Source organism: Sminthopsis crassicaudata, chromosome 4, assembly GCF_048593235.1.
Source record: "Sminthopsis crassicaudata isolate SCR6 chromosome 4, ASM4859323v1, whole genome shotgun sequence".
NCBI classification, from domain to species: domain Eukaryota; kingdom Metazoa; phylum Chordata; class Mammalia; order Dasyuromorphia; family Dasyuridae; genus Sminthopsis; species Sminthopsis crassicaudata.
Window position 1 is genome coordinate 384777912 of NC_133620.1, and position 27597 is coordinate 384805508.

Here is a 27597-nt window from a genome sequence, read left to right on the forward strand (position 1 = left end):
CCTTGGCATCTAGAGGTCAACAGGAATGATGGAAAAGGAGAAAATTTCTTGAAAGGCAAGCCCTTATAATGGCATTGCATTATGAGAATACAAGGAGGATCTCTTAGGTCTTGTGGTAGACATGGGGCAACCTAGCAGAGCTTCTTCTCTTCAGTGACTAAAGACTATATCCAATAACAGGGAAAGATTTAGCCTAAGCAAGAAGTATTTATGATTGTTTTTGTAGTGCCTTAGGGGACAGCAGTATTACCAGCTAGGACTAAGGCAAAGAACATCAATGCAAGTAGCAGCTGCCTGACCTTGTTTGCTGATGGGTTTTTTTCCTGTTTTTTTTTTCCTTTATTTTTATTTTTTTCAAAAGAGCCAAGATGGAAAATAACCCCTGACTGAAGAACTGCAGTTCATACCTGCTGAGAGCCCTGCCTAGGATCCCTCCATATTACTGAGACTAGATGACTTTTTGGAAGATGTTCAATGAAAAATACCTTCATTTTTCAGAAGTTCATTCAGTGATTTCTGATTTATTTGCTTTTTATTAAAAAACAAACAAAAAACAGTATAGAGTAATTTGTAGAGAACTGATCTTGAAGTCAGGAAGAGACAGATTCAAATCTTACTTCTCAGACATACTGGTCGTATGACACTGGGTAAATTGCCTAAATTTCCTGCACAGTGTTAAGGCAACTAGAAGGTTCCAATCTGAAGTTTTCTCAAGGAATTTCTTATACTAGTGAAATAATAGTCTCTATTTTATCTGTTATTCTATGAACTATGAACCAATCTTTAATATATTGAGAATGAGGAGGGAGAAAAGGGAAGAGCCATGCATAGTTTCCCAGCATTCTCATTTCTGGCCTATAAGCCAAGAGAGTGAAAAATATAACTGTCCCTTTCTGTCATATTTTTTAAACAAGACTTGTACTCAGACTTTTTCTCTTCCTCCCCAGTTCCATTTCTTTTCTAAACTGGTTAAGAAGAATGGCAGACAGAAAAGAACTAGCATATAACTGGTGTTTTTGCCCTTAGGGATCTCTGAAGAACTGTAGCAAATAAGAAATATGTTAATGAACTGGATGTGAGAAATATTGCCATTTTCCAAGAGGGGAACATGGTGAATACTTCAAATAATAATCTGACTAGCTTGGTAATTTCTGGTAAAATTCTAGAAAGAATTACCAAAAATTTACTTTGTGAGCTATGAAAATAGTTCTTAAGATAAACCAGCATGTATTCGATTAAGAACTAACCAAGCCAAATTAACATCTTGACTTTTTCTGACAGGATCGCCAGACAAGTAGATTTAGAGAGTCTTGTGGAACTAGTTAGCATATCTAGATTAGATCAAAGCCCTGGCAAAGTTTCTCATGACATATATTTGGACAAGTTAAGATCTATATTGTGAATGAGGTAGTTTCAGATGCCTATGACTGACCATTCTCAAAGGATGCTGATTAATTGATCAAGATCTGGCTGGAGAGAGTTGCTCTGGTCTTTCTTTGATCCTTTTCACTCCAAATTTATGTTAATGTCTTGGATAAAGGTATGGATGATATACAAATTTGCACAAGACTCAGAGCTAAAAGGAATAAGGAAGTCTTGTTGCTAAAAATTTTGACAGACTAGAGCTTTGGGCTGAATCTAATAAGATAAAATGTAATAGAATTTTTTAAAAATTATTTTATTGGGGTTCTTCAATTCTATTTCAGCAGTTTAAGATGGAAGAAGCAGCCATATAATCATGTTTAGACTATGTTTAGAGATGCCTGGTGTTTAAGAGTAGGGAGAAGATAATTTCCCTGAACTTTGCCTTGGTCAGACTTTTTTGGGGAGACTTGTGTTCAATTCAAGGTACCACATTTAAGAAGAGACATTACTAAGCTGATTGGCAACAGAAAAATAATGGCCATGTTACTTTTGTTCTGGAAATCATACTATATGGAAAGTCCTTGAGGTTTAGAGTGGAGGAGATTTAGGAAGTGAAATTTGCTTTCATCTTCACAAATATGAACAGTTGTCTTATAGAAGAGAGAACAAACTTGGTCTTCTTACTATGGAGGAATAACATTATTACAATCACTTGTTTTCACACACATAAAAATATAAGAGACATTCTGGGTTCCTTCCTAGAATTAGGTGAAAACTCTGGAGAGGCAGATTTTAGCTGAACATTAAAAACAGCAATTAAAAATCAATCAATCAATAAACATTTGTTAAGTACCTACTATGATAGGCACTGTGCTAAGTACTGAAGTTACAAAAAGAGGCAAAGGACAGTCCTTCCTTCAAGGAGTTTACAGTCTAGTGAGGTGGATAACATTCAATGAAATAAATAGAAAGCAAACTACATGCAAGATAAATAGAAAATAATTAACAAAGGAAGGCATTGGAATTAAGAGGTATTAAGGAAGACTTCCTATAGAAAGTGGGATTTTGCTGGTACTTAACAACACTTTCTGACAGTTAGAATTATTCAAAAGCAGAATGTGCTGCCTCATAAAACAGTGAAAGTTCTGTCCCTGGAGGTTTTCACAGAAACCTGGATGATAATTTGTTGAGAAGGTTGTAAAAGGCATTCACACTTTGGCTGGGCTATAGCTTATGTGATGTCTGAAGTAAGTTTCTTGTTGTGTAAATGATTCTAGGAAGGAACCTAGAAGATCTCTTTGAATATCATGTATGTATGTGTGTGGGAGTGTGTGTGTATAAACAAAGTGATTGTAATGTGATTCACTTGGTAAGCCATCAAGAACTCAATTGTATATATTTATTATTTATCTACTTATTCCTCATAATATTCACCAGCATTGTCTCTGTTGGAGAAATAATTGCCCTTGGATCCAGGAAGATCTAAATTCAACCACCATCTCTGATATTATGAAAAAGTGAAATTTGGCAAGCCACTTAAATTTTCTGCAGTCTAGAAAACTCTGTGCTCCAGTACTTTCAAAGAAGGTGTTGACATGCATTGGACAAGAGTTTCCTCCATTAGGAGTTTGCTACAAACTAAAATCACATATCCTGTCTTTATTCCTAATATTCACCAAATGACATGAAAGGGGGAACTTGAGAGGCAGAAAGTCAAAATGATTTTCAATGTCAATGCAATCAGAAAACATTTACTGTAAGAAAGTGCAAAGGCTGATGAAGGTGTAAGAGAAAATAGTATGCATCACCTTGCTGTGAATATTGCAACTCCCATTCAATGAGTTCTTTCTGAAACCTCCTTTTTGGTGAAGGATTCAGATTAGTTATCCCTCATTCTTCAGGTGTACCCATCTTGCATACACTCAAGTACCACTCTCCCTCACTTTGTATGTATTGCTTTCTCTATTAGATGGTAAGCTCCTCGAGGATCTGGAGTGTCTTTTCTTCTTGGTTGTACTGTACAATCCCAGTACTTAGTATAATGTCTGATATATAGTAAGAGTTTAATAAATGCTTATTTGTTGTTGATCGTTGACACGTAATAAATGTTCGCTTAAGCATATTGACATTACTCTTTCAAGAGCAGGATAAGTGCCAACTGAAAAGTGAGGAAAAGAGAAAACAGTATTTGTGGTATCTGATTAGATCCCTAAGAACAAATGCTGGCTTAGTGATTACTGCCAAACTGAACATGTATCAGCCTGGAGATTTAGGCAAAGGCAACTTCACGGATTTGGTAGTGTCCTTATATATTAGACAATCACTGGGCATTCAGAGTTTGGTTTTATGACTATAGAAATGAATTGTGGTGACGGTCATTTTTATACCCCACACCATTTCAAATCTTTTCCAAAAGATGACAAACACTACCAAACAAATATTGTGTGATTTGGCTAATTGCAAACTGAGGGACGGGAGATGGGTGTCTTGCAAAGGGTGATGGGCTGGGTAGGGCTGGGTTGAGCTAAGCTGGGCTGGGTTCATCTGAAAGGTAGAGGACGCAGATGGGAGGGGGAGGGCAGCAGCGCCCCCGCCTGGTTCCCTCTGTCGGCAGCGAAGGGTACAGTCTCCGCCCGGCCCCAGGTGCTGCTGGAGCGCCAGCTTTCCTCTCTTGCTCCCTGCCTCTTGCACCGGGCTGTGAAGCTGGGAGGGAGCCCGGGTGCCTGGGGCAGCAGCATCCCTAGCAGGGCAGCTGCTGTCTGGCCGCAACCTCGTCCAGTTGCCCGGAAACGTACGTGGGCTGGAGACTTAGTCCCCTGCTGCCTACATCTCTCCGGACACTCGGAAGTCCTCGGCTTTGGAGAGAGGAAAGGGGACCGGCTAGTAGGAGGGGGCAAAGGAGGCGCAGGGACCAGCCAAGGCTCTCTTCTGCGGCTCTTGGCTGACAGCCCTAACCCGCAGAGAAGCGCTCTGCCGCTCTCCCCCTTGCCCCAGCGGCCGGTGAAAGCCCCCGCCGGCAGCACCAGTCTGCCTGAAGTCTGGGAGCGCCCAGCCCCTCGCCGCTCTTCCTTATGGGGATCCGAGAGTTTCCAAACGGCGCACCCAGGGGCAAAACCATCTCCATGTGAGTAGCGCCTGTGGACCGGGAGCCTGGGGAGTACGGAACGGGAATCGCCCCCGGGGTAGGGTTGGACAGAAAGCTACCAATGGTTTCTCTCTTTTCTGCCACCCTTATACTCAGGGTGACACCCTTCCCACCTGCCCGTGGGTGGGGGACAAAGAGATAAGGGAGAAGGTTGAATGAGAGAGTAGCTAGAGAAGTTGCATTCTATTTTTTATTTGGCCCTTTCTTCTCTGAGATTTCAATGCTCAAAGATTTAGTGTTCAATAATCCCATGCAACTCATGCTCCCCTTGCGAAGCAGCAGAGGAGACTTGAACCTGGTGCTTGCGGGAGATGCAGGAGTGGACATAGAAAGGTGACTGGGGTGAAGAAGGGAAGGGAGGGAGGAAGAACGGGTGGCCTTTCTGCCTCTCCCTACATTTTGGAGCTTTGAGGACAGTTCCCTCCCCTTCTTCTTTCATAACGACTTCTAAGATTCATTTATTTCCTTTCTTTTCTTCCACTCTTCCCTCCCTCACCCTCAAATCCCTTGTTTGGGAATCTTTGCTGGCTTCAGTGGCATGAGGAGGTCACCAGATGTCAGTCCCCGGAGGCTATCGGACATCAGCCCCCAGCTCAGGCAACTCAAGTACTTGGTGGTAGACGAAGCGATCAAAGAGGATTTGAAATGGTCCCGATCCGTGGAGGATCTCACGAGCGCATCAGTGGGGCTCACATCCATCGAGGAGCGGATCCTGCGCATCACTGGCTACTACGGCTACCAGCCGTGGGCAGCCAGCTACAAAAGTAAGACTACTGCCTCCCTTCTACGCTACTTTCCCATGTTCATCTCTCCCAGCCACAGGCAGCAACTGCAGACTCAGCATCCCTATCTAACTTTTTCTGAAAATAGTTGCTCAAGTCTAGCAGCTTAGAAAGGGTAGTGGGGTGGTTTTGTTTTATTTTTTTAAACTTTTATATCCAACTATGATAAATTCCTCAAGTTCTTCTTGTCTATCTATACTTCCTCTCCCCCTAAATATACAGCCCACGATCCAGAGGGCAGGGGAAATGTTTGGGGGGAGAATTAAATAATTACTTCAGAATTTTAAATATGGTGGACATTGGACATCTCAAGGCTTCCCCCAGAATGTGTACTGATTCACTGTGTCTGGCAGCTTTCGGTATTTAGCCAGATATTAGCTCCTCTCATGAAGTTTATGCAAGGTGAATTTAAGAAAAACGATCTATATCTAAGCTTCCCTTTGTCCCCAACCATTATTTTGTTGAATTGATATTTTACTGTGTTCTAGTTATTGGCATGTGGTTTCTGCAAGATGGATGGCTAATAGTATGTGGAAGTCAGTCAACTACCATTTCTTAAGCGCATACTCTCTTCAAGGCACTGTGCTAAGCACTGGAACAGGTGAAACTTTCTTTGTGGATACCATGCCTGTTATCTTTTTAATATTTTAATTTACCAAGTCAAAATTACTCCGTCACTCATAATGGGAAACAATGACTAAAAAGAAGTGGAAAACACTGGTAAATTGGGTCATAACCTCTTGATACAATTTGATACAGCAAAAAGGAGATTGGCAATTGTCTCCCCATCTGAAAAAAAAATAGTATGCAATCATTGTTTTGGGGTGATCTTTAAGAATTTGAAAAATTTTAAAGGCATTATTCATCTTCATTTTTTTGGATTGGATACATAGTCTGTTGGTTCTTAGAGATACACTCAAGGTTTTGCTCTTAATCTTTATCAGTCCTAAAAATTTCTATATTTCATTACAAATATTCCTGTATGCTGGCAGTTGTCTAGATTAGGAATAAGACATCTGCAGAAGGAGCAATGAATGAATGTTTTTTTTTTTTTGTCTTTTCTTTTTTTAAACAAAAATCATTATGATTGCATCTGGGTCAAAATAAGCATTGTAGCCTCTTATATCTCCTGCCTACCTGTGCTAAAAAAACTTTCCTGACTATGTAGGTTTTATATTGTATAGAAGAGGGATAAAAAAGCAATTTTTCCTTCCTTCCTATTTAAAAATCTACATACAGCATGGAAAAAGTAAGACACATTATAAGTAGGTTTTTAGTTGATTGGTTGGTTGCTTTTTTTTTTTCTTTTTTTTTTTTTTTTTTTTCCCCTATGTGACATAGGCAATGCTTCTCTATCTGCTTTCTTAATTACTGAAGGAAGCTCCATGAGACTGCAGACTTTTAGGATCCATCTGCTTTTTCCTTGAAATCATAATTCTTTATTTTTCCAATTCTTCTTGTGACTGTCTCACAATTTGTTCATTGGAAAATGAATATCATATTACCAAGGTCACTGAGTTTAGATATAGAAAAATTTCCTTCTTCAAGTGAAAAAACTGCTTTTGTGAAAATACACTTAGGAATTAAGTCATCAAAATGCCAGTCAAAATCTCTGCCTTGTACCATTAAAGTTATTATTAAATGGAATTCTATCCCCCCACTAGTTTGAGATATTATTAACAAATAGATGCAACCTGGCTTAGTATATAGAGAGCTGGCCTATGAGTCAGGAAGACTAGGATAACAATTCCACCTGATTTGACATATAAAAACTATGTGACTCCCAAAACTTATTTTCCTCAAATTTTAACATTTTATTTAAATTTTTGAAGTTTTAAATTTATCCCTCCCTGACAAAAAGCAATAAGATATAGATAGATTATATTTGTGTAATTATGTAGAGCATTTCCAGTAAGACTCAAATAAAATTTAAAAATTATCAAAAGAAAGTTAAAATAGTATGTTTGAGCCTATATTGAATAATATCAGTTCCTTCTCTGGAGTTGCATAATATGCTTTATCGTTAGTCCTTTGGATTATCTTAGATCATTGTATTGCTGAGAATAACTAAGTCATTCACAATTCTTCAGCAAACAAAGTGGATGTTACTGTGTACAACAGTCTCCTGGTTTTGTTCACTCCAGTATGCATTAGTTCATGTAAGCTTTTCCAGATTTTTCTGAAGACATCCTGATTGTTATTTCTTATGACACAATAATATTCTGGTACAATCATATACCTTGGATGTTTAAGCCATTCCACAATTGATGGGCATCTCCTTGATTTCCAATTCTTGGCCACCATTAAAAAAAAAAAAAACCCTGCTACGTTTTTGTACAAATAGGTCCTTGGAAAACTCATTTAACCTCTTCCTATCCCAAGAATCAAAAACCATAAGTTGTAGAGAAGGACTATCCACAGTGGTGAGAAGTGATTTATTAGCTCCTGTGACAGTGATTTCACTGGCTTGTTCAAGTTGACAAATCAGTCATTAATGGATTAAGCTGTAGTGATTGTTGCTTTATAAATTAACCTACTTCATTCTACTGTTTCTTCTCCTGTGGGGATGATTATTTGTTTCAAGATTTTTTTTATAAAAATGCTTTAGGCAACACATGACATTTTGATTGAATTAATGATATTTTTAAGTTTAAAGTTTCAGGAAATGATATTTTATTAATATGCCCAGAAAAATTTCAGGGTACTATTCTTGTTTGATATTTCTACTTAAATAGGTGGAAAGGTTTATGTATTTCTTTTTTTTTTCCCTACTAATTCAATTATTGTTGTTGCTAGTGTATGTGTCTGTGTGTATATGTATGTTTTAAAGCACAGATATGGATTGTTAAAGACATGTTCATTTTGCAGTGTCCTGATTAAATTATAGAATACTTTAAGCCTTCTCCTTAAATTGAGCTTGTCACTCCAAGGTACAATAATAATTTAGACTTCCTGACATTCATCTTTCGGAATTTTTTATCTTTGTCCCAACTAAAGAAGTTGCCAAGTAACAGTTTCTAGGCTCTATTTGATAGGTACAAATCAGCCAAGGTTTTTTTTTTTTTTTTTTTTTTTTTTGGTAGGAAAAAATTATTCAAATACTTACATGAGAAATTATGTGTGCTTGCACATTTAGTATCTTATATTAGGTGACTCATTGTTAAATAGAGTATTCACAAACAGGTCACAAACAGGTTTCTTTTAGTATTCCTCAATCAGTCCATATAAATAAGTAATATCTTTTTGAAAATTATCATAAAATGTCCTAGAAGATCTTAATTCTAAAGGATATACTGTCCAGAATGCTGGACCAGTGATTAAACTTCAGAGGTCCAGATTTTGTAAACTATGAAGGATTAAGAATCAGTGAGTTTCCTGATCTGTCTTAGTTTGAATTTAATTCTTTTCTCTCATCTCTTCTGCCAATTAATAGAGGACCTAGTGACTTGGGACTCTTTCCTTCTCCCCTACTCTTATTACCTAACAGCTCAAAATTGCTACTTTAAAAGTTTAAAAAAAAAAAGGGAGATGGAGAACTAACCTGCCATAGTTGCCTTTTATTGCAGGATGAAATATTTAGAATCAAGAAGTGTTTGAGTTTGGATACCTCTATTTTAACAATTTCCTGCCTTCCAACAATTTCCCTCTTTTACTAGGGGAAGCTGACTATCAGTGGATAAAACTCTCAGCATGGAGACAGGATAGTCTGAATTCAAAAATTCAAACTTTTAACCCCTGTTTGCTTCAATTTCCTCATCTCTCAGAGTTGTTATGTAGATCAACTTAGGTAATATTTGTAAAGCATTTAGCCCAGTGCCTGGCACTTTATAAATATTATCTTATTAGACCTACTAAGAAAATAACAAAAATAGTGACCAAGATTTTCTTCTTTCCTTTTTTTCTTCTTTCTCTTCTAGTGAGGATGCTAACAGATAGTGAAATGACTCTACAAGATAGATAGAAAAGAGAAAGCATATACTGGAGTGTGTATGTATGAATATATTTCAATATATACTTACATATGGCACAAAACTGAAATTGAGAATTTACTAGTTTGATACTTTGGGTCATTTTTCATGGGACCTAAATATTTTCTAATCTTTGTATGAATGGTAACAACTATGTAAAATTAAAAGGTACCAATAAAACTACATTTGAATAAATAAAATAAAATTATATTACTGCATATGAAATAGACTGTTGTAGTATAAGGGAACCCTGTATTTGAAATCAGAAGTTCTGCCTCTAGATACCAGCTCTGTTATTTATTAGACTAAGTTCTTTGAAAGTAGGGATTTTATGCCTTTTTTACTTGTATTTATATCCCAATGGCTAACTTGGGGCACCAGCATATAGCAAATGCTCAATAAATATTTATTGACTTATTACATATGTCATTTGGAGACCATTCCTTAACGTCTCTGTCTTCTCAGCTAGAAAATCAAGGTATCTTGGACATTTCTATCTTTATATGCTATGATAAACCATTTAGTGTAGATATGCCTTTATTAGAAAAAAAAAACTCCAAATCTAAATAGCTAATCAGGCTAATTAGGATGTGAATATTTATTTTAATAAAGGACTCTTTGATTTCCAAAAAAGCTTTAAACTTAGGGAGGAAGAAGAGATGCATTAAATAATGAACTAAATATTTTATAGTATGATATTATTCATGCAAAAATTTTCGAGAACTTATTGTGTAAGTTAAGTCATATGTGTGTCATAATGTATGTAAATGTTTCCTACTGATGATCTGTATAGATATTACCAAGGCCTGGACTTTAGGGCTAGCCAACCTGATTCAGGTTTATTCTTCCCAAAGCATCAAATTTTTCATTTTAAACTAATGAAAGAGAGACTACCTTCAGAGGATTTTTAACCTTTGCTATCTTTGAAACTTCCTTGACTACTGAATTCCAGTTCAAGTAACTGAAAAATTTTCTCTAGATCTCTGAGCCTATTTGACCCGTTGAATTTAAAGATAAGTCTCATGCAAACCCTAATTATAGTTCCCTTTTATTTTTTTACTGTCATACTATCATGAAGTGTGCCCCTATCATCTGCTTCTCTCTTTTCTATATATCTCCTCTGTCCACCCACTCCAGACTATATATACTAAAGAACAAGGTAATTAGAAGTGTATAGAAATAAAAACGTACCTTTTCTAATTCTCAGTAGCACTATAGCTTTCTATTCTAATTTAAAAAAAAAATTATCTAATCCTACCCTGTCTTGTTGGAAGAGATTTGGGAGTAGGGAGTGCAGTTTGGATTCCCATATATTGAATCTACCATCCTTGAATCCTCAGGATAAAGTGGCACCTTTCCTTCTCAAACTGATTCAATAAGTAAATCCATAAATGTATTAAGTACAACTATATGCCAGACACTGCACTAAACTCTGGGATGCAAAAATAAGCAAAACATTCCCTCCTCTCACAGAGCTTACAATCTAACTGAAGAGAAGACATGGAAGCAAATACATATAAACATACTATGTACGGGATAAATAGAAAATAATTAAAAGAATAAAAGCACTAGAAAGAAGAGGAGTTGGGAAAAGCTTCTCAGAAAAGATGAAATTGAATTGAAACTTAAAGAACGCCAGAGAAGTCAATAGGCAGAGTTGAGGAGGAAGAACATTCCAGGCACAGGGGATTGTCAGAGAGAATGCCCAGAGCATTTTGGGAGTTTTGTTCATTCATGGATATCCTATATAGTATCCATATCTTTATTTTAAAACTTGAGTCTCTAGGTCAGTCAGAAACCTTGTGATTTCATGTCACCCTTGAAATGTTCCAACTGCATAATCACTTCTCTACCTAAATTCCTCTTCCTCCTCAAGAGAAAACCAAGGAGAAAAGTAGGTAAATATAACAGAATAAAATTTTGAATCCCACCCAACTCAGAAATCACTTTCAAAATTTCCAGCAGATAATACTTTTCCTAATAAAGCACTGATTGATTTTATTGATTATCATGAAATGATGGAGGGAACAATTCAATGGTTCTAGCATTTTGAATTTTTAAGCATGTATGTATCAACGAATTCTTGGGATTGAAGCTTTTTGAAGGTGGAACAGAATGTGACATGATCAGATCTGTACTTTGGAAAGATCATTTTGACAGCAGAGTGGAGAATGGACCAGAATAGAGAAAAGATGAGGCAGGGAGACAACCCAGAAGGCTATTGAAACAGTCTAAACATGAAATAATGAGAAACTGCATCAAGGTAATGACTGGGAGAAGAGAGAAGGGCATATGAATGAAAATGCTGTGAAGGTAAGTAACAGATTGGATATAAAGGACAAGTGTGAATAAGGGGCTGAGGATTATAGCCAGATTGTGAATAACTAGGAATATGGTAATATTCTTGAGTCTAATAACATAGTTGGGAAGAGGTGAGCTTTTGAAGGAAAACATAATGAGTTCTGATTTGGAAATGTTCAATTTGAGATATCAACTGGACATCTAGCCCAAGAAGTCCAGTAGACATTTGGTTCAAATCCAGTTTAGACACACCCTAATTGTGTGATTCTGAGCAAGTTGTTCATTTTTCTGTCTCTCTTAGTTTATTCATCTGTAAAACAGGAATAATGATAGCACCTAGTAGGGTTGTTGTGAGGATCAAATGAGATAATATTTGTAAAGGGCCTTTTATACTTTAAGATGCCATATAATGCTAGCTACATACATGAAATTTAATTGATCCCAATGGGAGCTGATAAGATCAGTGAGGTCATTGGAGAGAAAAGAGGTTCCCAAACAGAACTTTGGGAGACATTCATAGTTAGTGATCTGGAGGAAGTCTAGCAATGGAGACTAAGGAACATTTGGAAAGGAGAGAAGACAACCAGGAATGAGCAGTGTCAGAAAAACTTACAGAGAAGAGAGTTTCCAGGAAAAGAGGGGAAACAGGAACAAGTATTGACTAAGCAGCTAGTCTGTGCCAAGTAATTAAAAAACATTATTTCATTTTATATATGAGAAAATATATTTAATACATGTTTGAAGCAACATTTGAATTCAAGTTTTTTTGATGATCAATTCCAGAGTTCTATCCACTGACTACAGCAAAGGTTGCAGAAAGGTAAAGAATAGTGAGGATTAAATTTATTCATTAAGACTTCATTTTGTCTCACCCTTTTAGAATGAAAACTCCTTAAGTGAAGGGGTATTTCATTTTGTCTTTGTATTCCCAGTATCCAGTGCAGTGACTACCACTTAGAAGATCAAGATATATACCAATTATTTATTATTTTCAACAAAATCACATAGTCTAATCCCTATTCCTTTTATTATTACATTTTTCCCATCTTGTCTGATGAACCTAAAAGAGAAATAGACCTTCAACAACATGTTCTCCTTCTCTAATTCATTTTTGTTTAATATTCAAATGTTTACACAGCTAAATAAATCAACCAGGATTTTTTTTCATTTGTTTGTCCCTTGTAATGGAATGAAATGGTTTTTGTTATTAGATGATGTGATAGCTTAGAATTTACAAAGACTATTTAGCAGAATAACAAACAGGCTAAAAGGACTTTAAATAAGAAGCAGCAAGATTGTCTTTCAAAGACCAATCTATATAAGGTCTGAGAGGTGGATCAATGGATTGATGAAGTGATGATTTTTTTAATCTTAGTGACTTTCAAAATGGAATAGAGTTTTTAATCTGCACTGGTAGAGGGAATATCTATACTAATAAAATCATGATTTCTTAAAGGAATAATGTCAATGATAATAGATCTCAACGGATAGTAACATTTGACTTATCTGATAGGACCACCAGATGATTTGTTTGAAACTTTTACACATTACACTTTTCTATTAAGTGGTAAAGAACTTTAGTGATAATATTGTCCAGTGGTTAGTGAGCCAAACCTGCCCCAACTTCCATTTTTTGTATGACCTACCATCTAAGTATTAAGTATTATTTTAGAATGTAAACAAAACCATTATTAGTTTGTGGTCTATAAAAACAGGCAGCAGAGTAGATTTAACCTTGGGGATACAGTTTGATAACTTCCGACCTGGACTAGTCCTGCAGTTGAAAAAATTACTGTCTAGAGAAATTAAATAATTTATCTATCACATAGGCAATGAGATATAAGTAGTAGAATCAAAATGTAAACTCAGATCCTCCAAACTTTGCATTATACCATATTTTGAATATTCTTTCTACTTCCATCCCTTACCATTATATTTTATTATTAAATATATAAATATGAACTAGGTTATGCAAATATATAAAGAAAAACTGACTAGCACTGATGTTTTTAGTCCAAGGAAGAGATTGTATGAAGTCCAATATCACAAATGGCAACCTATAAAGTAAATGTTCGAGATGCCTCTAGTTTTCATCATTTTGGTGATATTTATTATAAAGGATTTTGGGAAGGAAATGGTTAGGGGGAGGAAATCTATCTTACTACTTGTCCTCTGTGTAATTCCAGACTAAACTATGAATATAGGCCTCTGACGTGGATGTCATTCCTGACTGGATCAGTGGCTAATGGTTTAATCGAAATCATGGAGAGCAACTTCTCTTTGATTTTCCTGAAATAGTCAAGGTCAGGTCAGCAATTCAAAGATGACCTAGTTGCAAGAGATTTACAATTTGGTTGTAAAAGTTTATTTTTAGGAAGAAACTTGTCATGTGAGAAGTAAGGTTTAAAGTACTTCAAAAGGAAGAGAAATTGAGGCTAAGTGTGGAGGGGGTAGGGAAGGCGGGGAGAACAGAAAATTAGAGCAGCAACCTTTTCTGATGTGTCAGGATGTCAGAAACTTTAAAGTTTTATCCTTAAATAAAGTTCTTCCTTTTAGACCTTGAGAAAATACATTTTATTCTTTATAGGGAAATGTTATATAACTAAAAGCAACACTATAAACAATAATGATAATAATAGCATTTTGTAGTACCTACTATGTGCCAAACAGTGTGATACTTGCTTTACAATTACTTTCATTTGATCCTCACAACAACCTTCCTTTATAGTTGAAGAAACTGAGAGTAAGTGTCTGAGGTCAGATTTAAAGTCAGGTTTTCCTGACTCCAAGCCCAATGTACTATCCACTGCATTACTTAGCTTCCTATACACATTATATATCTATATTTAAGCAAAGTAATTGTTCAATCTCTCATGCTATTCTAATGGAAGGATAAAATTAAGATATGGCTGGAATGTGTATAATCAGGTAGGATTGGAACAAGTTGAATGGTGGACTCAAGAAACAGTCATAAATAATTCAGTTTCAACTTGGAAGGAGTTTCCAATGGAGTCAGTACATGAAAAAATCTATTCTTGATCTGGCATTCTTTAATATTTTTAACATGAAAAAGAAAAAAAATTAACACAAAAAAATTGATTTAAAGGCACTAATGACAAAATATCAAATTTGAAGATGACAGAGCTAAGGAGAACAGCTATCATTTTGGATATTAGAAACAGAAACCAATATAATCCTAAAGCATGAAGTCAAATATAAAATAGTAGCATTTAATAAAGATAAATGTTTGTCTCCAGAGAATATGCTCAGAAGAAATTCCTTGAAATTTAGTAAAAAATTTAGGGTTAATGTCAGGGGGAAAGCTTTCTAACAATTAGATATCCAAAAGTGGAACATTTTTTGTTTTTTTGTTTTTTTTTTTCTTTTCCTGGGCATAGACCTCCTAATTAGAAGACTTCAGGTGAAGGCTGGGCAAATGGTATTATTCTAAATAGGAGAGATAATGACTGAGGTCCCTTCCAACAAAAGTCAATATATTGGAAGAAACCTCAGTGGCCATCTATCTTTTCTACAATAATGTGTGTGTGTATGTGTGTCTATGTGTGTGTGTATGCTTGTCCTTATTTTTACAATAACATAATATTGTCAAAAACAATTTATTTCTCTTTTCAAATCTATGGTACAGAATGTAGATGATTCACTTTTCCACTTTCAGGCAAGTGTTTCATTCCATTTTATTCACTTGTTCAGTCATGTACAGTTCTACAGAACATTGTTAGTGGGATTTTCTAGACAAAGGTCCTAGATTGATTTGCTATTTCCTTCTCTCAGTGTGAGCTTCCATACTGGAGATGAGGAGACTGAGGCAAATAGAAGTTAAGTGACTAACCGAGGATAACATAGCTAGTAAATGTCTGGGGTTGAATTTGAACTCAGATCTTCCTAACACCAGGTCTGCTGCTCTAGCAAAGCTTTCCCAGTTTGTTCATAAAATTTCTCTAAAAGGGAATGTGTCATAACACAATGGAAAAAATAATGAATCTGGTGTCATCCTTTTGATGGTAATTACCTGTGTCACTTTGAGCAAGTCATGTAAAGCCTCTGGACTTCAGTTTGCACATCTTGAAATTATGAGATTGAACTAAATAGTCATCCATCTCTAGTTTTGTGATTATATGCGAGTCGTTCTAATTCTTCCTCTTCACACAATGTTTAAACTAAGTCTTTTTTTTACATTTAAAGTTATTTTCTTCTTTTTATTGCTACCCAAGCAGCAAAAATATAGGAAAATTACTTTTCCATGGGGATCACTGACTTTTAGACTAGATTATTGAGAGAAATTAAGTAACATTATTTTTTGGACAAGTTCAAAGACAGAATATTTCTCATCTCAGTCACTTTAAATGTGGTCCTGCCTTGTGATAGGATATTATCACAGTTTCTTTAGTATTCATTCAGAAATTCTCTTTTCCAAAATTGTTAATCACTCTATTTCCTCTTTCCTATATTGGACCATTAAAATTTTGAGTTTTCCAGTAAATGTCTATGTGACATTTTATACAGAATGTAATAATGAAAACTGTCGGGTCCATTTAAGTCAATTTGATTGGAATCTGGAATATATCTCTGTGACTCTGCTGGAATTTTTTGTGATGCTTCAGAATTTCATCATAGTATGGTAAATGGGTATATGAACTTAAAATCTATACTAAACAATCATATCAAGTGTTATTGCTTCCTTTCTAGCAATTCTAGGCAAGATGTTCATGAGTGTGACTTGTACCATATTCCCTAACTCCCTGGGCAGAAAAATGACTTCAGGAAAATGGATTCTGTCTTCTATTGGGGATGGGAGTGGCTACACAATAGCCCCTGATCTCCAACTTGCTTTGTTGTTTTATATCAAATATTCAGCTTTATGAATGGATAGTCAATGAAAAGCATTTATTTTTCAATGCTTCATTGCAGGTGTGATCTTCTCAATATAGACCTTTCCTTTAATACTTAAAAATATAGCCAAATTGTGTCTTTCTGCCTGTTTTCTCTCACAATCATTTGTAGAGGATCCATGTAAGTCACTGTAAACCTTTCTCTAGGTTTCTTAATATTTTATGGGTACCAGCAACAGGATTTAAGCTGCCCATCTCTTATTCCTCACTTACACAATGAAAAAGATGTGCAACCTTCATTTCATTTTCTAGATGATGAGTGATAAATTTTATATCTCTTCTTGCACAAAAGTCAATATAATAAGACCCAAGCAGAAGTATATAAGAGCTTGCATTCACCAGCCAGCCAATTGTTAAATTTTCAATGTATTTATTCCTTGAAAATTAGAAAATGATACATATCAGGGCTTGATTAATTATACTGTTCATTGTTTAAACATAAGCAACTGATGGAGAAAATATTAATAATACATTTTAAACTTAAAAGTGTATCATACATACATTTTCCAGCTCAGAGAGCTAGTTGTTAAACATTTGCCCACCCACCCTTCACCAAAGCCTAATTGTGTCCAACCTGTGTGTCTCCATTATTCTTTGGACTACTTTAAATTTGTAGTCTTTTGAGATTGTATTATTCCATGATAGATATCCATATAGCATCACCAGAAAAATATTGATTTTTTTAAAAAAGTGCATATTCATTCTTTTTTATATCAAAGGCTAGTTAGTGCTTTAACATTCTACTATAGGACATTTAGTGACTTTTTAAGAGCCTCAAAGAGTTCAAGAGGCTCCTAAATTAATATATATATATATATATATATATATATATATATATATATATATATATATATATATATATATATCCCTCATGTTTGTAAAGCTCTCTCTTCTCAATCCCACATCTGAGAAAACCTGACTTCCTTCAGAATAGCTCAAAAATTGTCTGCTATAGGAGACCACCAGGTTCCCTCAACTTTTAATGCTTTTCCCTCTGAAATTATCTTTCATCTACTCCTTATGTTTCTCTCTCTCTCTCTCTCTCTCTCTCTCTCTCTCTCTCTCTCTCTCTCTCTCTCTCTCTCTGTGTGTGTGTGTGTGTGTGTGTGTCTCTGCCTCTGTTTCTCTATCTTTCTTTGTCTCTCTCCTTGTCTCTATGTGCATGTCCCTGTCTATCTCTCTCTGTCTTTCTCTCTTTTTCTCTAAAAGAGAGAGTCTGTATTTAATCACTTTCATGTTTGTTTCCTACTTTAAAATGTGATATCTTTAAGGATAGGATCTATTTTCACTTTCCTTTTGGATTATCCCCAAATCTTTAATGAAATGCTTGTTGAATATTGATTATTGATTAAAACCACTAATCACAAAAATTTACATTTATGTAACACTTTAAAATTTATAGTCATTCCATAACAACTACATGATTTAGATAATGTTAGCCCTATCATTTGCATTTTGTAATGAGTAGATGAGACTCAGACCAGTAAAATGACCAACCTATTTTCATACAAGGCAGCTAGATGTGGCAATAGATAGAGCACTGGGTTTGGAATCAGAAAGATGTCAGGAAAACCAAAGTTCAAATCTGGCCTCAGATATGTACTAGCTTTGTGATCCTAGGCAAGTCACTTAACCTGGTTGACTTCAGCTTCTTTATCTGTAAAATGATCTGGAGAAGAAAATAGTAAACCACTGCAGTATCTTGGCTAAGAAAGTCCCAACTACAGTCACCAAGAGTCAGATGAGATTAAACAAAAACAAAGTAAATAACACAGGTGAAACACAAAGTACTTCATTATGCTTGCTGGTTGAGGCTTGGTTTAGATATTAAGAAGAATTTTGAATAGCATTTTGTGGTGTCTGTCATATCCAGGTATGACACATTCTCTGAGGCAATTCTCCCAGCTTCCATATGCACTGATGAATCAGATCCCTGGAGCCAGGCTGATTCCACTTCCTTCAGGATTCAAGGGTTAATCCTCAGTGTCTGAGAAGTAGTTTTTCTTCTGTTTTAGTTCTCAAGCCCCCATCAATGTGCTTTCCTGCATAATTACTAATCAAAATCAAATTAGTCAGCCACACTAAATTAGTTTAGGAAAGAAGTATTTATTAAGGTGCTGTTAATAATGGATAATATATATGTCCCCAAAAAGGCATTAGCATACTCCTCTACTATTATGTAGAGTCCAGGGGAAAGTGGATTCCAACTTAGAGAACATGCTTCACAAAATAAGTTTGTTAGTGTTTTTCTTAGGGTTCATTGCTGAACTTTGGATCTGCAATTAATCTGTTCTTGGCTTTCAGTGTGGATATTGCTGTAAATCAATCCAGGGATACGGCTTAATACCATGATGAGAAGATGGGCAGTCTTCCAAATCTCTATAATTCATGTTTTCTTCTAGTCAAGAGTGAGGGCTACAAACTAAAACTAAGTCTATGTTCCTCTTTCCTGTCTCATTTCATTTTAGGGATTTATTAAAGTCATTTCCACTTGTTTGAATTTCTTGGGATCCACCTGGCTTCATATTTTATAGATGACCCAAAGAGCATAGCTGATTTTTTTAGTCAATCCAAACAGAATTCCTGTGCAATGTTACTCTTGCCTATCAAGAACCCTTTCTAAACTTAACCCCAAATCCTTGATTGCTTGAGAAAAGTTCTGACATCATTAAAGAATTTCTTACTTTAAGTGGGATGGAGTGGTTAACTAGTTGATGCAATGACCTTATTATGACATGGGAAAGATCAGAGACTTAGAAGAATGTATTCCTTTTCATAGACTTTTAAAATTGGAAGGCATTTTAGAAGTCAACTTGTCTAATATCTGCCTGAAACATGGAGAATTACATCAAACAAGATAAAATCCTACCTTCATATGTATTGTCTATTACCATAAGCCATGTGTATATGCTGAAAAACTCAGTATTTCATAAGCAGCAAAAACATTTTTCTAATTTCAGCTTATTATAAACTTTGTTATTTTGATTTACAAAAAGAAGAAAGTGACTGTTGTCAATGAAATGACAATACTCTACTCACTGTTGTCACTGCCATGCTAGAAAGAGTATGAAGGCTTCTCATAATGATAGCTAGCTCTCTATGTTCAATAAGTCTGACATCAACAGGCAAGGTTTTACATTTCTAAATTTATCCTTCAACTCCTTATAGTGATAGAGTTACAGCTGGCACATGATCAGATAGCAACTAAAGTCTACCATCTTTAGATGAATATCCCTCATATATTCCTTTTGATTTCTATTTCTGCCTATTTAAAATCCAAGCACTTAAAATCCCCAGCCAGAAATTACTCTTTCTAGTTTCAGTGGATTTTCGTACCATATTATGCTTGCCTTTCCCCATCTTGCGGGGCTGGGTAGCATAGTGGATAGAGCTTTGGCCCTGGCTCATTTTTCTGAATTCAAAACTAGCCTCAGACACTTCTTAGCTGTGTGATCCTGGACAAGTCCATTTTACCCTGTGTGCCTCAGTTTCCTCATCTGTAAAATGATCTGGAGAAGGAACTGGTAAACCAATCCAATAACTTTTCCAAGAAAACTCCAAGTGAGGTCATAAACATCATATATGACTGAAAACTACTAAATAACAATTCCCCTTTCTTTCCCCATTCCATTTCCCACCAACATTTAGAATAATATAGAAGAAAAACAAAACAAAAACATGAAACAGAATAATAAAACCTGAGATGTTATGGCTAGGGCAAATTTCTGAGTCTTTGCTTTAATATCTATGAAATGGATATATTAATCATTAAATCATTTATCTCCAAGGATGTTGTGAGGAAATCATAAAGAATTATATAAATTTAAGCAACCATACTGTCCCCACTCCCTTCTTCTTAGGGTTCTGTGAGGACTTCACATCCAGGCCAGCCAAGTCCAAGATTTTATCTCCTGTATTATTTGTCCTTCTTTTAGTTTCTCCCAATCTGCCTTTGCAATCTTCTGGGTCTCAGCCAACTCCCTCCAGCTGTGTTAATGATACTTATCCAAAGCCCTCCTTGTTGCCTAAGTCCACTTCTACCTTCTAAGAACTCTCCAAAGTCGCAGCATCTTTCTGAATGCCTTTTGCAGTCATCTGGTGTGCTTCTTCACCAAATATTTGTTAAAATGCATCGAGTCCTATGATAGTGGCTGGAGAAAAAGAAACTACATGAGAAAACTTTGCCTATAGCATGGTTTAAAGATAGGGCATTCACAGGTAGCTATGTTATGTGAAAAAGTACACAGGAGAGATTGACAGTGCTACATAACATCTGAGGGGAAAGATTTACCAACAGGGGTATGAGACAAGGCTTCTCTGAGGAGGTAGCATTTTCGCTGGCTTTTAGAAGACAGCTACAATTTTAATATTTTGGGAGTGGGAAAGTGTATGAGGAATAGCAAAAGCAAAACTACCAATGTGGGGAAATGTGGGGCTGGTCTAACAGATGATAAAGCCTCAAAGCCATAACCAGCATGAGATGATGGGGTTTTTCCCAATGAAAGCAAATTTAGAGATCATTGATGGTACTTCCATGAAGAGTCTAGCACATTTAGTTCGCAAGAATGAATAGTAAAATTGGGAAGCTATTGCAATTGAAATAGCTTTTCTTTTCTACTTGCAGAGAATATGCTATCACTTCTAGTAGTAACATGATTTCCCATCCTTCCTTCCTCCTCTTCCACTCACCATTTAAGAATTCTAGTCTCTTCATCAACGTCATCTACTAGTCTCAGGTCATATTTTGCAGTCCTGGGCACAAGAATGATGCAGGACTGTGACAGCCCTTAGAAAAACTTCATATAATCCCGCTATCCCTCAAGACAAGGAAACTAATTAGAACTACTGAATGTTGGACTTAGAATCACAGTGTCAGGCACTTACTAGCAGTGTGATCCTGGGCAAGTAACTCAATCATGTTTGCCTTTTCTGTAAAATGAGTTGGAGAAGGAAATGGCAAACCACTGTAGTATCTCTGCCAATAAATCCCCAAATGGGTCATGAAGAGTTGGACATGACTGAAAACTGTTCAACAACAGCAATCTCCCAAGACTGGTCTAATAACTAGATTGGACAAAATAACAATGGATCTACCATGAGGAGAGATCTTAATTCAAATCCTTGCTATGCCACTTTTACTATGTGGATCTCAATTGTTTCGTCTGTAAAATGGGGACAATACATTTTGTAATGCTTTCCTTCCTGGATTATTGTGAGAAGGGTGCTCTACCCAACATTACCCAGGGTAATGGAGGTAATGAGGCAGCTGTAGAAAAAGAAACAACTCTATTCATCTCATAGGAGAAAAGAATTAGAATTTCAAGGGAGCTTAGAAATTAGCTTGTTCAACTCCTTCATTTTACAGTTGAAGAAACTGTAAAATGAAGTTCCATTGCTTAAGCTATGAGTAGCATGCCCCAGTCTGATTCGTAGGAGTTAATGTGGTGTAGTGGAAAAGAAGAAGACAACCATAGATTTATAGCTGGAAGGGAATTTAGAGGTCATCTGGTCCAACTTGCTAGATTTGGCAGTAAAAGGACTTAAGTATAAATCCCAACTCTGCTATCAGGAGACCTGGGCACATTCATTCAATTTAGCAAACATTTATTAAATGCCTGCAAGGTGCAGGCTACTGTGCTAAGAGACCGAGATGTAAAGAAAAAATAAATAAAAGTGCCCTTCTCCCCAAGGATCTTACTTCTATGAGGGGAACAAAACATGCATAAAAGCCATCAAATATGCTTAAATAGTATAAAAAAAGTATTTTCGGGAGGGAGAGAGTGCTAAGAAGGGAAGGAGGGGAGAGTTCAGGAAAGACTCAGTGAATAAAGTGCCAGCCCTGGTATCAAAATACTTATCTGCCTGAGTTCAAGTTTGGCTTCAAACACTTGCTAGTTGTATGGCTGTAGGCAAATCACTTAACCCTTTTTAACAGTTTCCCCATTTGTAAAATGAGCTAGAAAAGGAAATGGACACTCCTTCAGTATCTTTGTCAAGAAAAACTTCAAATGGGGTCACAAAGAGTTGATCACTGCTAAAAAATGGCTGAATAACAACAAGAAAGGCATCATATAGGAAATGACATGAAAACAATACTTTGAAGAAAATCTGTCAGTCAAAGATGAGGAGGGCAGCATTCCAGCTATGGAGGTCCATTTGTGCAAAAGGGCAGTGGCAGTAGATGGAAAAGTAATTTACAAAAAACAGTTAACTAGTTGCTTTGTCTGAAACAGTAAAGACATGCAAGGACACATGCAAAGAAATTATATAAAATAAGACTGGAAAGTTAGTTGCAAAGTAGATTATGGAAGATTAACTGCCAGGATGACATATTTACATTTTATTATAGAGGTAATAGTGAGCCACTGAAGTTTTTTGAGCTAGGGAATGATAGAGTTAAAGCTATGTTTTAGATTAACTTAAATCTTTCCCCTAATTCCTTTTCAGCTGACTCTGGGTATATAGTATATAAATAGATGTACAAATCAAACATTTATTGATAATAAGTCATAATTTATTGACCTCCACATTCAGTTATATGTTTCTATGTTGAGTTGTGACCCACAGTTTAGGAAGATTTGTTTTGGAAAATCTTTTTGAAAGCTTTATGGAAGATAGGAAAGGAAAGAAACTGAAGATAGGGAGATCAATTAAGAGACTTCTGAGGGAGTCCAAATGAAAGATAATGAGGGCCTAGACTAAGTTAAAGACTGTGTAAAAGTGGAAAGCATGACATGCATATAAGAGAATTTGTAAAAAAAAAAAAAAAAAAAAAATACAACCAGCAATGCAGGGGCAAAGGGAAAGACATCAAGGATGACTCCAAGGTTGAAAGCAATTGAGATAGGGCAATCAACAAAAATATGGAAGGATGGGAAGAGATGTATTTTGAGAGAACATAGAATTCTCTTTTAGACATGTTAAATTTGAATTTTGTATGGGATATTCATGTAGAGTAATCCATCAAGCAGCTGCCAGTGTAAGTCTGATATGCAGGAGAAAGATTAGTGCTTGATAGACTTGAAAGTTATGTGCATAAAAACAATAATTAAATGCATGGGAATCAACAAGATGAACAAGTAAGAAAAAAGAGAAGGGGAATCAGGAAAGATACTTGGGGGACACACACAGTTAAAAAGCAGGACATAGAAAAGTATCTATCTATCCACGAAGAATGAGAAAGAACAGTCAGACAGGTAGGAAGAGTCAGAAGTACAGTGCCATTGAAGCCCAGGAATGAACTAGTATGTAGGAGAAGAGCAATGATACTGGGTACTCCCAGAAATCCCAGAGAATTCAGGAGAATGGGGACTGAGTAAAGGTCATTGCATTTAACATTTAAAAGACTGCTAACCAACTAAAATTTCACTTGAAATGTGAGAGAAGACAGAGTGAAAGGGATTGAAAGCAAATATGAGATGGAAAATAGAAGCAATACATCAAGAACTATATCTGAGAAAACATCTGTCTGTGAATGAGAGAGGAAATAAGAGATAGTATTGTGAGAGAATGACAGGTTCACCTCTCTGGGCCTCAGTTTCCTCTCTTGTAAAATGAAGGGAAAGTTAGATTAAGTAAATGATTCCAATATTTTAAATATAAAGACTATTTTACTGTGAAAAATTTATATAGATATGATAGTAATGGTGTGTCCATTGACTGGAGAGAATAGGGGTAGGAAAGAAAAACTATTTCAAAATAATTGGCCACTTCAAGAATATGCAGATGTACATGGAGGGTCAAGCATTTTCACTAAGTCATGACAAATGAAATAATACTTCTAAATGAACCTCTATTTTGTCAAGCCCAATAGAATCCACATATATTCTACAAAAAGTAATAAATGTATATGAAAGGCATTCTTCCATCTATAAAAGACATGATCGCTTATTTATGATGCTGAGTCATTGAGATAAATGGCTATTGCTGCTTGGCAACTTGAATTGATAAAAGTGTCAATCTAATATCTGATCTTATATCTTAGGAGGATCATATAAAACTGCCAATGAAAATCCCATTATTCATATTATATATTTTCTTTAGAATTAAAACTGGGAGATAAGGATAGAGATGAGACTTATGATTTCACTGGCATACGTAACTACCTGGTAGAGAGACACACTCCATCAAGCAGACCATCACCTTCCCTGTGATTTGTAACCTTAGAGAATTGTCTAAAAAATTGGAATTGAGTGTTTTGCCCAGTGTCACAGAGCCAATATTTGTCAAACAGACTCTTTGAATGCAGATTTTTTGTTCCAAGGTCACTTGCCACTATGTCATGCTATCTCTCAATAAGAGAAAGATTAAAAAGAGCAATACTTGATGTGTACATATAAATTTGTAGATGCCTTGTAATAATTCTCCAAGCCTTAAGACACCATTGTGCACAAATTATGAGCCACTGGCCTAGCTAATCTCCAGCGGCCTTATCAGTTCTGGGCCATATCTTATTTTAACTTTGCTCCTTAATGGACACAGTTCATTCTGTCATAATTTTACCTTAGAATATAAATTTTGTTGTTGTCCTTGTTTGCTGTGTAGTATTTTTTTCCAACCCTGGGATCACCAGTAGCTTATGCTTTCTGGTCCCTGGTTCAGTAATTTCATATCCTATCAATCACCATCTCTTCTGTCTCAAGGCTAAGACATTTTGATCTTTAAGTGGAAATATTTTTTATTTATTGAGAAAGAGTATATTTATAAACAGGGAATATGGGTGGTACAGTGGATAGAATTCTATACCTGGAATTTGCCTCAGTTCCCCTCATCAATAAAATGAACTGAGAAAAAAAAATGGCAAATCACTCCAGGATCTTGGACATGACTGAAATGGCTGAAACAAATCTTTATAAACTTTAGAAACAACAAAAGAAATACTATCTATTTTTTCAATACAGAACTGGACAGCTCTCATACTTCATAGTATCCTATTTTATTCCTTATCTTCCCTTTGACTTCTATTTCTTTAACCCTTCAGGTGACCCCTGCAATGGCTGTATTGTTTTTCCTTCCCTCTCTTGACATGTTGGTGAATTTTTATACCATCCTATACTTTCTAATTTTTTGCTCTCTTTTCCAAATCATGTATTGTCAAAATCCAGCCCAGGATTACCATCATCCACCTCCTTCATGTCTTGATTAAATATATCTGGTGAAAATAATTAAGTCATACTGATTGGATTCACTACAAATTTATATCATTTGATCTTATATGGGCCCTTCCTGCAGTGAGGCAATCATCTTGCTCCTCTCTAATCAATTTGCTATCCTACTCTCTACAATGATTATTCCAAACCTCATCTCTCTTCAGACCTCCTATGGCTCAGCTTCTTCCATCTTTTTACCTGAACAACTAGCCTCACACTTTATTGAAGAAATTGAAACCATTCACCAAGAATTCCCTTGTTTCTCTTCATCTTCAAATGACATCACTCAAATATTTTCCCCTACTACCACTTTTTTCAGTTCATCTCAGATTATGAAGTATTCTTTTTTCTTTGCTAAGGCCCACCATTCTTTTGTTTCTTCATATAGTTAATTGGTAACATCTGCTTACAATGAATCATGACAATAATAACAGTGATAATGGATCAATCAACTAACTTACAAGTATTTGTACTTACTAGGTCCCAGATACTAGGGTATAAGCACTGAGGATACAAGGAAAGTCCTTGCCTTAGGATTATACCTTCCCCCAAGGAACTTACATTCTCTTTTTTTAAATAGCTTTTTTATTTTCAAAATATAGACAAAGATAGTTTTCAACATTTACCATTGCAAAATCTTGTTTTCCAAATTTTTCTCCTTCTTTTCCTCGCTTCTCTTCCCTTGGACAGCAAGTAATCCAATATATGTTAAAGGTGTGCAATTCTTCTACACATATGTTAACATTCATCATACTGCACAAGAAAAATCACAGGAGAAAAATGGAGGAGAAAAGGAGAAATTTGAGACAAATGAGAAAGAGAAAAAAAGCAAGCAAACAACAACAAAAAGGTAAAATCACTTTATTGTAATCCACATTCAGCCTCACAGTCCTCTTTCTGGATGCAGATAGGTCTCTCCATCAACAGTCTATTGGAATTGGCTGGAATCACCTCATTGCTTTTTTGTTATTTATTTATTTATTTAATATTTTCCCCAGTTATATTCAAAACAAAAAAAAATGCATTTGTTTTTAAACATTTTTTTTAGTTTTAATTTCTCTCCTTTAAACTCACCCACAATCAAAAAACCACTTGTGAAGTTATGTGAAACATTTCCATAAAAATCAAGTGGTAGGGAAAAAAAAAAAACCATAGATCTCTCATCCTAATGAAAATAAAAACCCTCAAGAAATATAAATTTAAAAAAGAGAGAAAAAGAGCAAGTAGTTCTGTCTGTATTCCTTCTCTGGGTATGAATAGGATTTTTCATCACAAGTCCTACAGAGCAGTCGTGGATGATGGTACTGCTGAGAACAGCGAAATTATTCATCCCAGAACATTGGTATAACTTTGTACACAGTACATTTAAATTTGCTTGAGTTCATAGAGGACTTTCCAGGGTTTTTTTCTTCCTGAGAGCATACTGCTCATTATATTTCCCATAGAAAAATAATATTCCATCATTAACACACACCATAAACTCACATGTTATTAAAGCCATTTCCCCAACTGATGGGCATCCTCTCAATTTCCAACTATTTTTACTGTGATAAGAGAGATGATATGAATAATTTTTTGTACATACAAGTCATTCTCTCTTTTTTGAATCTCTTTTGGTATTCATGTCTAGTAGTAGTGGTGTTAGGTCAAAAGATATGTATGGATTTGTAGCCTTTGGGGCACAGCTCATAGCATTTGGTCAGTTATCAATTGGGATTTGGCTATTATTTTTTTATAAATTTGACTCAGTTCCCTCTATGTTTGAAAAATGAGGCTTTATCTAAGATACTTGCTTTGAAATTCTTTAGTTGGTATGTCTAACTATTTTCCCCCATTTATTCTCTCCTTTCACTCTTTCCTTCCTCAAACGTGTTTTGGGTACTGACTACTCCCTCCCCAATATGCCTGCTCTTTTATCTTCGTCCCCCTTTCCATATCCCATTCCCTTTCTATTTCCCTTCAGTGTAAAAATAGATT

General features: G+C 35.7%; 1 protein-coding gene across 1 annotated transcript in view; it reads left to right on the top strand.

Annotated features, from left to right (window-relative positions):
• The first annotated feature begins 4029 nt into the window (after window positions 1-4029).
• SLC35F3 (solute carrier family 35 member F3) overlaps window positions 4030-27597 on the top strand; it is a 511111-nt gene continuing 487543 nt past the window's right edge. Inside the window, exons 1-2 of the mRNA XM_074262421.1 lie at window positions 4030-4489; window positions 5045-5274. Of these exons, the coding sequence (XP_074118522.1) occupies window positions 4437-4489; window positions 5045-5274 (283 nt within the window). The 5' untranslated portion in view covers window positions 4030-4436. The remainder of the gene's footprint in view (window positions 4490-5044; window positions 5275-27597) is intronic.